This window comes from Brachionichthys hirsutus, chromosome 20, assembly GCF_040956055.1.
Source record: "Brachionichthys hirsutus isolate HB-005 chromosome 20, CSIRO-AGI_Bhir_v1, whole genome shotgun sequence".
NCBI classification, from domain to species: Eukaryota; Metazoa; Chordata; class Actinopteri; order Lophiiformes; family Brachionichthyidae; genus Brachionichthys; species Brachionichthys hirsutus.
Window position 1 is genome coordinate 8,043,326 of NC_090916.1, and position 17,430 is coordinate 8,060,755.

At 47.0% G+C, this 17,430-nt stretch overlaps 1 protein-coding gene across 1 annotated transcript; it reads left to right on the forward strand.

The window, feature by feature from the left end:
• Positions 1-8,851: 8,851 nt before the first annotated feature.
• Positions 8,852-17,167, forward strand: thbs1b (thrombospondin 1b). Its single transcript, XM_068754095.1, has 22 exons — positions 8,852-8,915; positions 9,034-9,593; positions 9,790-9,865; positions 10,079-10,162; positions 10,291-10,400; positions 10,518-10,643; positions 11,386-11,482; positions 12,141-12,314; positions 12,451-12,627; positions 12,714-12,887; positions 13,060-13,187; positions 13,275-13,427; positions 13,583-13,801; positions 13,916-14,023; positions 14,399-14,558; positions 14,640-14,758; positions 15,664-15,898; positions 16,000-16,227; positions 16,327-16,598; positions 16,711-16,808; positions 16,928-17,067; positions 17,160-17,167. Exons 1-22 carry the CDS (start codon positions 8,852-8,854, stop codon positions 17,165-17,167), a joined length of 3,510 nt encoding a protein of 1,169 aa, XP_068610196.1.
• The last annotated feature ends 263 nt before the right edge of the window (positions 17,168-17,430 follow it).

Sequence of the window (17,430 nt, forward strand, 5' to 3'; positions counted from 1 at the left end):
ACCCTCTAATCCTTATTCTTATATCACAGAGAGAGCGAGAGCTCAGCGGATCGTCTCACCGCCCGTCACTCCTCTCACTACTTCTACTTCCATCTGTTGCCTCTCCCATCCCAGTCAGCTGCACAACGGCTCCATTCTCCGGCCCATCCAGTTAAATGCCTGGACAGGCCATTAAGCGCTTAAATGGCGCAAGGAGGCGTGAATGATTTCAAAGCGAAGCAGGGTCCCTCTCTGAGACTTGTGAATGGGTTTAATCGCAGGTTTAATGTATTAGAATCCATTTGATGGCTAAATTGAAGTTGAAATCAAAGGTAAACTGTGTTCTTATGTAAAGCTCTTAGCCGGATTAAACGCGTGTGGCCGTGGGAATGAAAAGAATGTGATCGTCTTGGTTTCTGCGATTGCAGCTTGATAAGCGGCGCAGGAGACTATCAGAGAGTTTTAGCAAGTAAATAAAAATATACTATTAAATAGTAATCGATTACAGTTACTAAGAGGGGAAAAAAATATTTGATTCAAATACCTCCCAGGAGGTGAAGAGGCGATGCGATGCGAGAGTCGCCTTCTGTACCTGTAAATTCAAGTACTCGTCCTTTAGCATGCCGCGAGCCGGCTAATGGCTTCCTCTATATAACCGCCGACTCAGCTGGAAAAACACACAAACACAACAACACGTGTGCACACAGAAGTGCATTCACGCAGGCACATGTGCAAACCTGTCGGCTGTAGTAAAATACACACAGAACAGATCCACTGAGAAACACAGGTGTGTGCGTGTGCGTGTGTGTGTGTGTGTGTGTGTGTGTGTGTGGTTTCCACAGATACCCACTGACCTTCATGCATATTTTATAGCTCTGTGAGGGTCAAAGCTGTTTCCTCTCACGGTGCAAGAATCATTGTTTATTATTAGTGCACAAAGATCTCTTATTTTAGATTTTCAGTTTAGAAGCTATAAGCTTTGTAGCTATAGTTTATTTGCTAACTTGGAGTAGAGTGGAAGGGCCCATTTATGAAGTGGCATTAGGGTTTATTAAACCGGTGCTGGGCTCTGGAAGCCCCTCTCTGATAGAAGATCAAGATTGGACATTCCAGCCTTTGATCTCAGTGCTAGTTTACACCAAGACCACCATAAGGGGAGGAAGGGGAAAACAAGCCTGAAGTAATTATGGCAGACCTCATTTCTCCTGACTTCCTGTTATTGAGAACACGCTGCAAATAGTCTGATAGCACGGTATGAGCGACGTTAACAACGTTTCCTCACTCTGGGTGACGACTACCACTTTGATCTGCAGGGAATAAAACCGTGCATGCTGTCTGTACCGGCAGACAGCATGCACAGGCCGAGATATAGGAAGTCAGGAAGAGAGGGAGCAAAGCATGGCGGATGGACTACAAAGATGTCCTTCCATTGTGCTCAGAGTTGCTGTTGGAGCTGAGGGTAATGCCTGGGCCAAGCAAAAGATCTGCTTCTCCAAAACTCAGAGGTGCATTTCCTGGTCTAACACACAACATGCAAAGTCTTTATTGGTCAAAGGCTTCTTCATTAATTAAAAATATCCATCCATTCTCTTCTGTTGTTGCTTCTAAGATGTTTTTGAAGAAATGCTCTCAGATGACTTTTCAACACGTGAGTTTTGGGCAACATTTTTACGCTTTTCTAACTGCTTTCTCACGTTTAGGCTCATTTTACTTGTCTAATTTTAAATGTCAGGGAAATCATAGAGTTCGTATTATTTCAGTTTCATGTTTTTGCTTCATGCTTGGTCAGAGACTCCGTAGGCGAAAGTCCAGCGAAGTCCTTTCAACTTCACGGTGCGGTACTAAAACGACACAAGCGAAATGAGTTGAGACTCGAACACGTGCTTCATCTGTGGCTAAAATCTTAAATGGAAAGTGAAAAATAAAAGGAAAAGGCACATTGCAATATTTATATTTAATCCCAAATGGTCATGTTTGTGTCTAACATTTCCAATGACCTTGTGGTTTCTCCTGGAGCGCGTTTTTAACAAAATGATGATCCACTGCTGGCGCTCACGCTGTTTTATTTCAATCCAAGCACCATTATAGACGGGGATCTTCCACTGTGATTAGTGGTGAGAGGCTGACAGATAGCACCGGGTGCAGCGCAGCGTGCACTTCACATTTCATCTTGATGGCTCGCAGCGGGTTGCACTTTTAGAATTGGACTTGGAAGCAGCTTCGAGCTGCGATGGTTTCACCATCAGAGAGAATGGGCAAGAATAACGTAAGAAAAATGCAGGACAAATTTGAAAGCCCAAGTGAAACGGAACCTGAGTACCAAACCAAGTTTAAGAAAAGTGTGTGGGTGAGGCTCGGCTCCTGACCATCTGACAGGTTCTCCCGGCTTGTGGCTGGGCTTGATGATCGATTTGTGGCATATCAGGCATCGCCATCATTCTTCTTCTCTAGAATAAAAGACGGATGGATCCCAGTGTACAGAAAGATGCTGCAGCGTCGGATCAGTGTTTGACTTCTCATCAAATAAAAAAAATAAAAAGGAAGAAGGAATGTTATCGGGACGTCACCCAATGAAAACAAGGCGTGTATTTAAATGTGAGCTGGATTTTGAATCGGCCACTTTTCATCAGCAGCAGTAGTAGTTTATTTTATCTGTTTAGCTGGGCTGCAGAGACGTAACGCAAAGCCAGGCGGCTTGAAATCAATTCCTGCTCAAAACAATTTGTCCCTCTATTTCACAAGTATGAACCCCCCCCCCCCCCCCCCCCAAAAAAAAAGTCTCCTCCTGCCAATATTGTGGTCCAACAGACTCCAGCACTGTCACGTCGTTCTATCTCACACTGTTTTTGTTCATGGAGGTTCTTCTCAGTTTTTTTGGGCCTCCACATTTTGTCGGGTTGAAGTTTTTGCACAGTTTATTTTCTAACTGCTTGTTAAGGACTTCTGTGAAATTGTGTTTCCCAGAAAGGCTGTTCACACCTGCAAAAGTTTCACGCATTCAAATGGGAGAGCAAGATCAATCATTATTTCAGCTGAATTCCTCGAGTTTTATTCCCGACAGAAAAAACAGAAAAACTCGAGCCAGACTCCAAACATTGGGACGTTGGTTGAAGTTTGATTCCCTGCACATGTCGACATCTCCTTGCTTTCGCTGCGCCAACCATAACTGTTTTTCTATTCAGGGCATCTTTTAGTTGCTGAACTCTGAAAGTAGATGACTGAAGCCGATGTTATTTTAGAAAGCAAGAGTCTGCAGAGTCTCAGCAAGGAGCAGGAGGAAACCGACCACCGGAGGATCCTGGCAGAACGTGACTTTTGCTTTGGAGAAATGAAAAGTCGGTCTACATTTTGGATTTACTGTGGATTGTTTTCATAGTTTATTTAAAGCCTGTAAAGGCCTCGCAGGAAAAAACAAAAAATAAGCATTGCCACCTCTCTAATCAATCCTCTCTTATTAAAAACACCCAAGTCTTATTCCATACAGATTCAAACCTGCAGATTGATTAATGTTCATTGCAAAAAAAAAAAAACAAGCTTACCCAATCCTGAATTACAATACCGTAAAAGTCCTAATAGAAGAGCACCTTCCTTTTGGACAGAATATTTCTGCTTGATTTTGACTATCAATATGAAATTGATACACATGCTTCAATAAAAACAGCTCTGCATAAACAAACAGATGCCAAAAGAGGATTCTGCATCACCATAAAAACCAAGGTGAACAGCTGGAGCGCATGTGTTTTGGTTATGTAATATGGTATTTATTTGTAAAGGTATTGCTGGTGTGTGCCTTTCAAATTCAAGAGATGCTGATTCAACATGCTGGCCTTGGGCTGAGGACAGTCTTCAAGCCAAATGGCGCTCGACCTGTGGCTGAGGACACGACCTGGTAGTTCCCACATGGAGTACGTTTTTCTCTCGTTGGTTGAATGAAAGGAAGAGATTTGGAGAAATTGAACCCATATTGTGTCGTTACCTCACGGACCTGACCGCCGTATGCAAAAGCACATGGAGGATGAAAGAAGTGAAGTTGGATTTAAGGATCCTCTTAATTCTTAAAATAACCTTAAATTTGTGATTTTCAAACCCCCCCGAAGATTGATCGCAGGTTGTTAAATTGAGTTGCCGAGGCTACTCATCCTCAACTCAGAAGGAGAACCGGAAAAGGAGGTGACTGTTGAATGTTTCGGAAAGGTGGAAATTCAATCCTACACAAGGCTCACTGGGTGCTGGTGAAAGACAAGACACCTTTAACCATTTGGTATTAAGATTTGCGTTTGTTTCCTTCGCGGCTGTTGTAGCCTAATATAATACCCAGGCTGCGTTAATAATCATACCTCAGCAGGTTTTCCTATCCTCGGAGTCCTTAAGCATTCCTTAGTCGTGACCATGACACACTTTCACAGAGATCAGGATGACTCCCAGGCCAAACACAGCTCCCTCCTGACAGCTTCATCCCCAAACAAATGATGACTTGAAAAGATTCAGGAAAGAAGATAGGAAGCCGGCGCTATGATGAGGGATTTATCCCAGATGCAAAATTAAATTAACTGCAAAATTACCTCTCTAAAATAAACAGTAAGGCATCATCAGCAAATGTGTATATAGTAAACTAAATGCGTGCAGTGCAAGGTGGCCAGCAATCTAAGTTCATATCAAAACTCACGCAACACACAGAATAAACACACACAAATAGTATTTGAAGAGGGGAACATTTAAGTCTCGGTGTTTCCAAAAACGTCATAGCAGCCTAATGGCCGTCCACACTCGAGATATTTACTCTGAAAGTCTTCTCCCATGTTTTTAATAAGCCTTCTTTGATAATTTAAGGAACCAAAAGTCAGGAGCATGAAATGAACTAAAGAAATGGAAAACCCTTAGAGGGAAACATGAGAGAGAGAAATTTGAATGCGGAAATTATTTGCCACACAAATAAATAAATCCCTGATTTTTTGGCATGTGAGTGTTAGTGGAGTAGCAAAGTTTTGAACCCACAGATATTATTCTTGCAGGTCAGTTTATGTCAGCATTCAAGAGCTAAAATAGAAAATATCCCCTTTAGATTGTAACTTTTTTTTAATGCTTTTTATATTCACATGGGATTAAAATGGAGATTTGATTAAAAAAAAGAATTTCTTTCCCTGTTCAGTAGATTTGAGGAAAACCTACAAAGGAAGTCTGGCGTTCAAATCCAACATGAATCACGTGTCACCCCCTCCGGATCAAAGTGAAAGACTTGACTGCTATTGTGCCGTAAATCCTGTTGCTATCGACACAAACATGAGCCTTCTGACGCCAACAGAAGCGACGCTGGCCCACAAACCTCCCTGCAGACGTTTCCATTCAGGATTCTGCTGCTGCTGGGACCGGGCCAGCGCACCATGAAGAGTGATTAGTTTGCAGCTATTTCTCCAGAGACCCCGCAGAGAAGGTGGATTTTGTTTTTGTGGGGGGGGGGATGCAGAGAATGGGTCACAGTTGTTCTGTCACCTTGCAAAAGATTAAATTAAAGATGAAATAAACTGTGGCAAAATGGAGATGATGTGCAAAATCTTTTGTCACTAGGATAAGAAAAACATTGATTCATTCACTGTCCTGCCCAGCGGTCGTGGAGGGATTCTTCTAAAAGAAATTATTCTGTGTGCCGCTGCTGCAAAAGCGTTTCCATTTCAGGAGTTATTGCAGCGACAAACAACAAGGAGATGAATTATCCGGGACCGGGACGCTGGGCCGCAGACATTCCACCGGAGGGTTTCCAAAACGGAGTTCAGAGAGAGAAACATTTGCAAAGTCTAAAAAAGTTCAACAGGCACAAAGCTTTCCTCCAGAGACGGGAGCGTTTGAGATTCAAGAGCGGTCGAAACAGGGTGAAAGGCACATAACGGGCGCCGCACGTTCGCAACTATGAACATGAAACATGCGGTTTCATCTTTTTTGTGTTTTAGGGGGGGGGGGGGGGCAGCCTTGAACACTGACGAATATCAGAGCGGCAAAACATCGATGTCAGCCAGTGTTTAATGAAACGTGTTTGGAATCGTTCTGGAAAAGTCAAAGGACATTATGAAAGAGAAAAGGGGAAAATTAGGAGCGGATGGATCCTGAATTCTCACCTGATTAAATCCAAATTCCATCATCAAAAAGAAACGTCGTTTTCTTCGATCATTAATCAGAAGCGACGTTTTGATTATTTCAGAAAGAGAGGAATAATCCCGCCTGGTTTTTTCTCTCAGATTAATCCCACCTCTTTAAGCCTTGATGTTTGCCAACACGGCAGCTTTTGTTTCCAGCGTCTATTAAGAGCTTTAAAGCTTTGAGGAGCGTTTTCTTTTCTTTTTTGTGCTCCAGTCGAGGCAAAAACAACAACTTGGGAAGCAGGTCGCCCGAATCGGGCCCGGTTTTAATGTCAAAGCCGGAGGCTGAGGTGCCAAAACAAAGCGAACGTGTCAGAACGGCGGTGGCGGCGGCGTTTAATGTCCGTTTGCCAGGCTGACTGAGTAAGCAAAGGATTTCTCCACAAAACGGACCTCGGAACGAAAAACAACAACCTGCGCTTCAGCCGGAATCTCCAGCTGCATTGAAAACATGAAGCAGCACGAGCTTCAGAATGTTGAATTTAGCAAGCAAACACCTTCATGTCGAGGGGAAGCGGACAAAATAACAGCTTCGATCGACTCCATCCAGATTTTAGTTTTCGTCAAGGCAAAAACTTGAATTTACTTTTAAAAGCGTGGATGGTTGCCACGACAACAGGAGATTTTTTTTAAATTGTAATTCCTGCATGTGCTTGCTGGGTTTCCTTCGCCGGGTTTGTTGGGATCGGTGGCATCTCTCAGAGCGAGCAGGTGGCAAAAGCCTTCGTTGAACCGCCGCTGCTGAGAGACGTCCCACTTAGAGGGTCTCAACGGGCGGTGGTGAAACTTTGGGAGGGTCACATGGAGGTCGGGGGGGGGGGGGGTTAAAAGGACTTTAAAGCCACTGAAGTCGAATGCATAATGTTCTGTGAACAACCTGATGAAGGTGATGAAGGTGATGAAGGTGTGGTGAGCCTGTACCAGCAAGATTCCCTCCAGGGATGTAGAAATGTTTTCATCAACCAGATTTAAAACCTCCTAAACTGTTAACTGCTTCTGAATGACAGAATGACTTTTTAAGTTTAAATTCACCCTCATGCTAATTAGCCGCTGTTAGCATGCTCTGCTCCGCAAAGTAAGCATCTTATCTTACTTTATCAGCATTTTAAGTTCCTTAAATGCACCTGATCACTCGTAGTCAATAGATCACATCTAAAAGCAACTGCAATCAATTGACCGGCTTCTGTTTATTTTTTGCTATATAGCAGCTGCAGCAGCAAATATTGAACCGTCGAAGCATTTAGAACCAAAGATCACCGTCTGCTGTCCTCACTGCAGCAATTAAATCTGATCGTTCGGATCGCTGGAATGCAAATTACGTCTTCCGTGGAAGCTCATGAAAAGAAGCTGGCACGCCGTGACCTCTTAATAGGCTGGAGATGGAACTGGATCAAATGCACATTCCTTAGACAGGATTAGACATTTGGACGACCCGGCTGAAGGTCCTTCCGCAGCGCGGTATGCTAACAGATAGCAAAAGGATGACAAACATTTTCTCATTGGCGCTGAACGCCTGCTCTGTCCCGACAGACTCGCTGCTGCTGCTGCTGATGATGAGGATGATGATGATGATGATGATGATGATGATGATGATGATGGAGGGGGAAGAGCTGCAGAGTTCCGTCTCGCTACATGTGACGGCATTAAGGAGATTGATGACGTCACGTAAAGCCTGAAACAGTCTGCTGAAACGTTTGCCTCAGATGTTTCCTTAGATGTGTTTTCTTTAATGGGAAAAAAGAAGCACGAAAGGCGTCGACTGTATCCCAGGAGCCCTGAGAAATTTAAAACACATAAATAATAGATGCCTATTAAAAGATTGTATTAAAAATTTCATTCCTCAATTTATTATTTTTGTCCAGTTTAATTCTGATGTGGGTTCAGCCGCCTCTCAGCGACCTTACGTCGGCTCCTAGCGGTCGGAATGGGAAATGCAACAAAATGAGGCTCATAGAACTGAAATAGGATCATTTGACATAAAAAACAAAAAAAACAGAAAAACTATTTTTAGTCCAAACAAGGATGAGGGTTTGTGAATCTGTTGCTTTTCTAGACCGAAAACAAAGATATGTCATTTTAATCTAAGTAATAGATGATGTGGGACATTTTAGAGACAGGCAGACCTTGTTCATGTAGATAGAATAAGATGAAATTAAAGTTGCAGATGTGCATATGCTGGAGGAGGATTGTAGTGAGGGGGGGGGGGGGGGGAGGGGGGGTGTAAGGACTGATGGATGGACGGTGAGAGAGGAAACAGTGGTCCATTAAAAGTGAGCGCAACACTCTCAGGTTCTCTCTCGCCCCCTCCCTCTGTCAGCTAAGAGGATAAACTCCCCCCCCCCCCCCCCCCCCATCATCGTGATTGGACGAGGTCACTTCTAAGGAATGGCATCAAACTATTTAAATGCCACTTTGTCCCCCCCCTCGGCTTAAAAGGGAAATTTTGTGCGCGTCCGATACCAGCAGGGCAAAGGACAGAAACAGATTAACGCGAGATTATATTATTGCCCTTCTTATTCTTTCTTCTTTGAAATAATCCACCTCTGAGGATTATTGCTGGATTTCTAAATATTTTTTTTGCGGGATTTTAATCGCATTATTTTTGATCTGCTGTTTTCCTGAAGCAGGTGAGTTGTATATTTTTTCACAGACTCTGATTTGACCCTTTTTTTAATATATATATTTTTTTATTTACGCTTTATTGTCTGTTCTCGTCTCGGCCAGCGGGCTGGTCTTCCACCATGAAGCTGACCGGGATGTTTTTGCTCCTGATGCTTTGGACCTGCGAGGGGACAAGGGTCGCAGGTGAGTCCGGCTTGGCTGAGCTTGGACTTGTGAGACTTTTCAGCACTTTTCTCCACTTTGAAAGAGTCTAGTGCGCGTTTTGAAACCGCTTCTTCTTCCATCCCCCCCCCCCCCGCAGAGAGCCGGGACGACAACAGCGTCTTCGACTTGTTTGAGCTCGTCCGAGTCCCCAGGAAGAACCACGGGGTCACGCTGGTGAAGGGAGACGACCCGTACAGCCCCGCGTACAAGATCCTCAACCCGGACCTGATCCCCCCGGTGCCCGAGCGCGCCCTGAGGGACCTGATCGACTCCATCCACGCCGAGAGGGCTTCCTCCTCCTGCTCAACTTCAAGCAGTTTCAAGCGGACCAGGGGGAGCCTCCTGACCGTGGAGAAGAAGGACGGCTCCGGACCCGTGTTCGAGATCGTCTCCAACGGCAAGGCGAACACGCTGGACATCGTTTTCTCCACGGAGAACAAGCAGCAGGTGGTCTCCATCGAAGACGTGGATCTGGCGACTGGCCACTGGAAGAACATCACGCTGTTCGTGCAGGAGGACCAGGCGCTGCTTTACGCGGGATGCGAGGAGGTGAACAGCGCCGAGCTGGACGCGCCCATCCAGAGCATCCTGACGCAGGAGACTCCGGCGGGCGCGCAGCTCAGGGTCGGCAAGGGGGCCGTGCGGGACAGGTTCATGGTGAGACAGAGTTTGTTTTAGGTTGTTTTGTTTCGTTCGTTTGTTTGTTTTTGTTATTCCGTCTTTAAAGTACATTTACGCAGAGTTTTGTTTTTTTTTTATCCAAAAGCGCGTCTTTCTCCAACTGAATGAAAACGCGCGTGCACGCTGCAGGCTTTGCTGCGTCCTCGTCTAAAGTGAATTTTAATACTTGCAGGGCGTCCTGCAAAACGTGCACTTTGTGTTTGGAACCACACTGGACGCCATCCTGCGCAACAAAGGATGCCAAAGCTGTAAGTAATGCCCCCCCCCCCCCCCCCCCCCAACCCGTGTTTGCGCACCTGCGTTATGAAGCAAGTAAGTCGTGGGAAATCCTCATCAAAGAAATGTCTGAATACCTCATGTACTCCACGTGGAGCTTTAATCTCATCCTGTTGATTCACCAACAATCAGGATAAATGTGCAGCTCCGATAAGATTTGATTAATGGCCACGCTCTCCTTTCAGCCATGACGACCGATTCCATGATCCTGGAGAACCTGAACGGCTCCTCGGCCATCAGAACCGAGTTCACGGGACATAAGACGAAAGGTAACCCCCCCCCCGCTGAGTGGGCGCTGGAATGTTAGGACCCTGCCAGCAGAACCTCATGGTCCGCTAACCAGATCAAGAAGGTAATGCCCCCCCCCCCCCTCCTTGTGTTCATGTCTCCGGTGAAGACCTGCAGATGGTCTGCGGCTTCTCCTGCGAGGATCTGATCAGCATGTTCAAGGAGCTGAAGGGCCTCGGCGTTGTGGTCAAGGAGCTGTCCAACGAACTCCGTCAGCTGGTAAAAGCCCATCACGCGGCTCAGCGTCTGTGCATGTGTGCGTGTCGCGCCTCACATGCTAAAGAATGCGTTTGTGTGTGTGTGTGTGTGTGTGTGTCTCCCGCGCCTCCTCGCCAGAAGGACGAGAACAAGCTGATCCAGACCCGCATCGGTATTCACAGCGGCGTCTGCATCCACAACGGCATCGTGCGGAAGAACACGGAAGAGTGGACCGTGGACGACTGCACGGAGTGCACCTGTCAGGTGAGGCTGACTGAGGGTCGGCGGCCTTTACTGGGGGGGGGGTCACGGAGGCCTGCTGTCATCAGCTCAGCTGCGGCCTGATGCGAAACAAAACATTGGCGCCGACAAGCGGAAAGAAAAGATGGGTTCCGGCTGCAAAATACTTTTGCAGACACGCTTTATTTCCTGATTTCCTTTCCTATCGATACACTAGTTATCCCCATTTCCCCCCTTTCCTTCCTCGTCAGTGATCACATCCAGACGTGGAGCAGAAGAATGCGCGTAGTTAGAAGGCAGTTGATATCCCTGAGTCATTCCCAGTGAACCCACACGCAGGCTGGCTTTTCCATGTCTGGGGCTCGGTGCCCAGTCCGGCCCCGCAGTGAAACCGGCCTCCATTATTAGGATGCTGGCCTCCTTCCCGCCTTCCCCTGGCCCAGTGAGCAGGTGATTGTCTGTAGGGCTCTCAGTTCTCAGAAGTTTTTTTTTTGAATTTATTTTATTTAGTTTATATGGAATGATAGAATCTTTCCAAACGCAGATGTTAAGCAGATCATTTCATGCGCTGGCTGCACGGGCGTGGACTTAGATCAGAAATGACACTCCCGACACTGATTTAAATTTAAAATTATCACATCTACAATAGAAACGCTTTCTGTAGCATCTCAATTCGACTGGGGCAGTCAGGATTTACCAGCAGCTGGGCAACATGGAGCTGCAGCAGCATGAGGTGTGACCATGCATTTGATTCCCGTGTTTACAGAATTCTGCTACCGTGTGCCGCAAAATCTCCTGCCCCCTGATCCCCTGCGCTAATGCTACTGTTCCCGATGGAGAGTGCTGCCCACGCTGTGGAACACGTAAGTTCAGCAACGCAGATATGCACGAAAATACGCTGTGATGCAAACCTGCACTGTAAAGCAAACGGCCAATGAAAGCTGGGAGTGTAAACGTTTAAGCTAACACACACACACACACACACACACAGGCGCCATTCAGAGAAAGAGCTGTTCCTACGTTATTTGCCGTACAAACCCACAAATGCGTCCCTTGATGTAAATGTGAAAAACGCAACTTCGAGACGGTTTAACTGCAATAATATCCGATGAAGTGAAAGGGCGCTTGTGTGTGTGGGACATTGGCGCTTTGTGCTTCCAAACGTCTTTGAATCTTCCAGTTTAAATGGCTGTAATTTGCCAAATTGGTTAAAGAGGAATGGAAAATTTGGGTTTGCTGCTCAGTGAAGATCTTCTACATGAGGAGAAGCGACATTTTCGTCGTACCTATGCAGGCTTGGCGGCAATGCGCCTAAATGAGCGGGGCGGCGGGGGGGGGCTGCATTCACCCAGACCTCAGCCACTTGTTGAGGCCATTCTCTCTGTTTGAGTCCCAGCTGAATCCACACCATTAGCCCTTAGCTCAAGGAGCTTTCCCTTCTCATTTCGGCCCCGGGGTGTTTGTGAGCGTGCGCTGCCTCGCTGGATAAGCTTCTATTCTCTCCCTCTCCCTCCCGCTCAGCGAGCGACTACGCAGAGGACGGCTGGTCACCGTGGTCTGAATGGACTCATTGTTCTGTGTCGTGTGGGCGGGGCATCCAGCAGCGTGGGCGCTCTTGCGATCGCATCAATAACAACTGCGAGGGCACCTCTGTGCAGACCCGCGACTGCTACCTCCAGGAGTGTGACAAACGCTGTGAGTTAACGCCACGCGGCCGCATCCATCGGGCAGACCCACACAAATCAGCAGATACGCTCGCCGAAGCGTGACAGAGGGGCGAAAAGCTTCGCTTCCTGATAACTCACCTCCGACCTTTATTCACATCATCCAGTCAAGCAGGACGGCAGCTGGAGCCACTGGTCACCCTGGTCATCCTGTTCCGTCACCTGTGGCGCTGGCGCCATCACCCGTATCCGCCTCTGCAACTCCCCCACCCCTCAGCTCGGAGGCAAGAACTGCGAGGGAGAGGGCCGGCAGACTGAGAAGTGCCAGAAGTCTCCATGCCCGAGTAAGCCCCCCGCCCCTATGGTGGCTTTTGTGTGTTGTGTCCTGGAAAGATAGCAAACGATCGCGTTTCCTTCATGTCTCCGTTAGTCAATGGAAACTGGGGGCCCTGGGCACCGTGGGACACCTGTAGTCTCACCTGCGGAGGTGGCGTCCAGACTCGGAAACGCTTGTGCAATGACCCTGTCGCAAAATATGGTGGCAAAGAGTGTGTCGGTGACGCCAAGGACACCCAGATGTGCAGCAAGAAAGCCTGTCCAGTTGGTGAGACATCTTCCAGAGCTTCAACAATTGAGTTTCATTCATCTGTGATGTTTTCACGATGATTATTTTCTATTGTACTTTAGGTTTGATTTATTTAAATAAATAAAAAATTCAATCGCATTGAGATCATTGAGTTTTTGTATTGATGATGAGTCAGCATTGACGCTTTCAGATGGATGCCTGTCAAATCCCTGCTTTGCTGGAGCAAAGTGCACCAGTCTTCCTGATGGTTCTTGGAAATGTGGGAAGTGCCCAGCCGGCTACACTGGAAATGGCATCAAGTGCAAAGATCTCGATGAGGTATAGTGAAAAGCACATTTTTAGACTTAGAAACATCTGCCAAGTTTCCCTTAATGACAACGGTTGTTCGTCTCATCCTAATAAAAGTGCAAAGAGATCCCGGACGCTTGCTTTGTGTTTAACGGCGTGCACCGCTGCGAGAACACAGTTCCTGGCTACAACTGTCTGCCTTGCCCTCCTCGTTACTCGGGACCCCAGCCCTTTGGCAGAGGCGTGGAGCAGGCTACTGCTAAGAAACAGGTAAATGCAGCCAATCAGAGAGCGAGCAATCAGTGTCCTTAGAGTGAAAAAAGATGAACGTCTGCCTTAAAGAGCAGAATGTCATCAATGTAGATCATGCGTAGCCATTCTGGTCACCGATGGCTCAAACGAAGCTCCACTGCCTCACTCATTAGGTGTGCACGCCCCGTAATCCCTGCCTCGATGGAAGCCACGACTGCAACAAAAACGCCCGCTGCAACTACCTTGGACACTTTGCAGATCCCATGTACCGCTGCGAGTGCAAGCCCGGCTATGCTGGGAACGGCCACATCTGCGGAGAGGACACGGATTTGGATGGATGGCCCAATGCCGACTTGGTTTGTGTGGAGAACGCCACTTACCACTGCAAAAAGGTACACGGTGAAAGAAGCAAGTCTACGGTGACAAAAGAGGGATGAAAGTAGCCATTGAAATCATTTTTTGTGTCCACGGTTAAAATTCAAATGTCTTGTTTATTTGTCGTCTAGGACAACTGTCCCAACCTTCCCAACTCTGGGCAGGAAGATTATGATAAAGACGGCATTGGAGATGCTTGTGACAACGACGACGACAATGATGGCATTCCTGACGATAGGGTGAGTGAAACCCTCCAGATGTGGAGAAGAAAAAGGAGTGTGTGTGTGTGTTAGTTCCGTTAGCCATTTTTTCTTCCATCATTCATGCTGTCAAGGCATGCTGTAGGCAGGTGGAGAGGGGGGAGGGGGGGAAACAGGAAAGCAAATGTTTCTCCATAGCCTGAGCCAAAACCTCAAATTCCAACACAGATGCCCTGCTCTGAAGGAGCACTGTGCGCCCGCGAATTCCAGCCGTAGATTTGGGAGACGGCCTAAAATTAAAAGTGCCTTTTCATCCCAGCCCTCGGCCCGTAAAAAGATCCACTCGAGCTACAGGCGGCAGATGACTAGCTGAGACTCAACTCTTCCTCTTTGTCTTTCTCTTTTTGAAAACAGGACAACTGTCCCTTTGTGTACAACCCGAGGCAGTACGACTACGACCGTGACGATGTGGGCGACCGATGCGACAACTGCCCCTACAATAGTAACCCGGACCAGACGGACACAGACAGCAATGGAGAGGGAGACGCTTGCGCTGTGGACATCGACGGAGACGGTGAGGACTGGAAACTTTGAAACATAAAATAAATCCTCATGAAGTCTATATTTCATTTGTCTGTTTATATTCATTCCCCAGGCATATTGAATGAGAAGGACAACTGCCCCTATGTGTACAATGTTGATCAGCGGGACACAGACCTGGACGGAGTAGGCGACATGTGTGACAACTGCCCTCTGGAACATAATCCGGATCAGGTGTGTGGACACACACAAGCGTTGCAGATTCCCGTTTCCTTCCACCTCACCAGCCAACAACAATCCACATTCATCGCTGCGCTTTTCTCTGAAGCTCAGCATATATATATATGTGTCTTTCAATTGAGACAGAGTCTTAGTGATTAGCCCCGTGTGGTTAAAGTCTAAGCTGTTTTTTCATGCCATATAAAGGGGGGGGGGGGGAATCCTGCATGCGATTCTCGGGTACATCAGCTTTGAGCGCTTTGAGTCTTTTCAATGTCCTATTGATGTTGGGTAGCTAATGTGAGGGAAGAGGCCCCCGGGCTGGATAGCACTGTGGAATGGGTTGGCCCTGGGCTGTGTGCATTCCCATTCTGCACAGCACAGGCCGATTCAGTCCACCTGTGCCATGCTACACTGAGAAATAGGAATTTGTTGAACAACAGGACTCAGGAAAGGGATGGGGTGGCGGGGAAGAGATGGAAGTCTGAATATACATTGCCATTTAAAATCTGAGACAAGTTGAAACACGGGCCAGTCACAACACTTGCTTTTCCAAAGATTATTGTTATTGGTATTGAAAGTAAAATGGTTATTTCTGCATGTTGACCCAAATCCTGAGCGCCCAGCCCTGCTCCGATCATCCCTCTCCTTTAGGAGCGCTGTAGGCTGTGTCTTGAGATACCTTGACTTTGCATGAGGCTGCCGATGCTGGTCAAAATGAGCTTGTTGACCGTGGCAGAGTTATTTTTGTGGCAAGTCCTGAGGGCAAGTGAGACAGGACAGAGGAGAGGAAAATGGTAGCGCGAGATCTTGCAGTGAAATAAATAAATTATTGCAATCCCCTGTGTTGATGTGCTAATATCTTGTTTGTCCCCTTAAACCATGCTTTAAGTTATAATCCTGACATTGTTCTACTTCAGGTGGATTCAGATGACGACCGTGTGGGAGACAAGTGTGACAGCAATCAAGATATCGATGAGGACGGACACCAGAACAACCTGGACAACTGCCCGTACATCCCCAACGCCAACCAGGCTGACCACGATAAGGATGGCAAAGGAGACGCCTGTGACCATGACGATGACAACGACGTCATCCCAGATGACAAAGACAACTGCAGGCTGGCCTTTAACCCCAACCAACTGGACTCTGATGGTGAGCAAAGCAAACCATGTAAAAAAAGACCAAAGCTCAATGTCTCGAGGTCTTTGGAAAAAGCCTTGGATATAAGCACAAATTATGTCTTATTTTTTCAGGTGACGGTCGCGGAGACGCATGCAAAGATGATTTTGACCAAGACAATGTGCCGGACATCTACGACGTTTGTCCAGAGAACTTTGACATTAGCGAGACGGACTTCCGCAAGTTTCAGATGGTTCCTCTGGACCCCAAGGGAACCTCACAAATCGATCCGAACTGGGTGGTTCGCCATCAGGGCAAAGAGCTGGTTCAGACTGTCAACTGCGACCCTGGCATTGCTGTTGGTACGCATGTATCTCGTAACTATAGCTACCAAATGTCAGAGAATAATAATATCTGAGCACTTTAAGTTAATTCTGACCCTTGACGTGTTCTTCCTTCAGGGTACCATGAGTTCAATTCAGTGGACTTCAGTGGGACCTTCTTCATCAACACAGAGAGGGATGACGATTACGCTGGCTTCGTGTTCGGCTACCAGTCCAGCTCCAGGTTCTACGTAGTGATGTGGAAGCAGATCACACAGACGTACTGGTCTAATAAACCCACCAAGGCTCAGGGTTACTCCGGCTTGTCCATTAAAGTGGTCAACTCCACCACTGGCCCAGGAGAGCACCTAAGGAATGCTCTCTGGCACACGGGGAATACCGCAGGACAGGTAGGAATTTTGGTGGCGTTCTGGAAGTTCAGTCATCCAGGGGATCGTCTTTACCTAGAAATGACTTTAAAAAAAAGATCAACTCACAGCTGTTCATTTCCCTGTGCTGTAGGTCCGCACCCTCTGGCATGACCCGAAGAATGTTGGGTGGAAAGACTTTACTGCATACAGATGGCATCTGATCCATAGACCAAGAACAGGACTTATTAGGTTGGAAAAACATATTAACTAGTCCACATAGAGGCGTTTATTTCATATGGGTTGGATGCTGAAAGACTATAATAAAAGTCTTGGATGTCACCGGCATTTCGTTTTCTTTCCTTCCACAGAGTTGTGATGTACGAGGGCAAGAAGATCATGGCAGACTCTGGAAGCATCTATGACAAGACGTACGCGGGGGGCAGGCTAGGACTCTTTGTCTTCTCACAGGAGATGGTATACTTCTCAGACCTCAAGTATGAATGCAGAGGTGAGGATTAATGCAAAATGTTCGAAAGCACGGATTGTTTAGCCCTGGTAGTCCATGTCCGACTCCTCTCATGGTGTCTCCTTCTTTTACAGACCTCTAAATGCATGGCGCAGGAAGCTCTGAGGAATGCACCTTTTTTTTTGTTATTGTATAAAGTAAGAACATGTATTCTGATGCAAAGTCCAGGGACCGTTTAATCTCCGCAATTCTTTCTTCTGCGGCACGCACACTCGGACGGGCATTGGGTCGGCCTCAGGGTAGCTTGAAGCTGGTTTGGGCAGAGCACCAACCTGTTGATTGCCGGTTGAGGAGCAGAGAGCCCCCTTCTCCTCCACCCTTAACATCCATGAGAGCAGGGAAAAG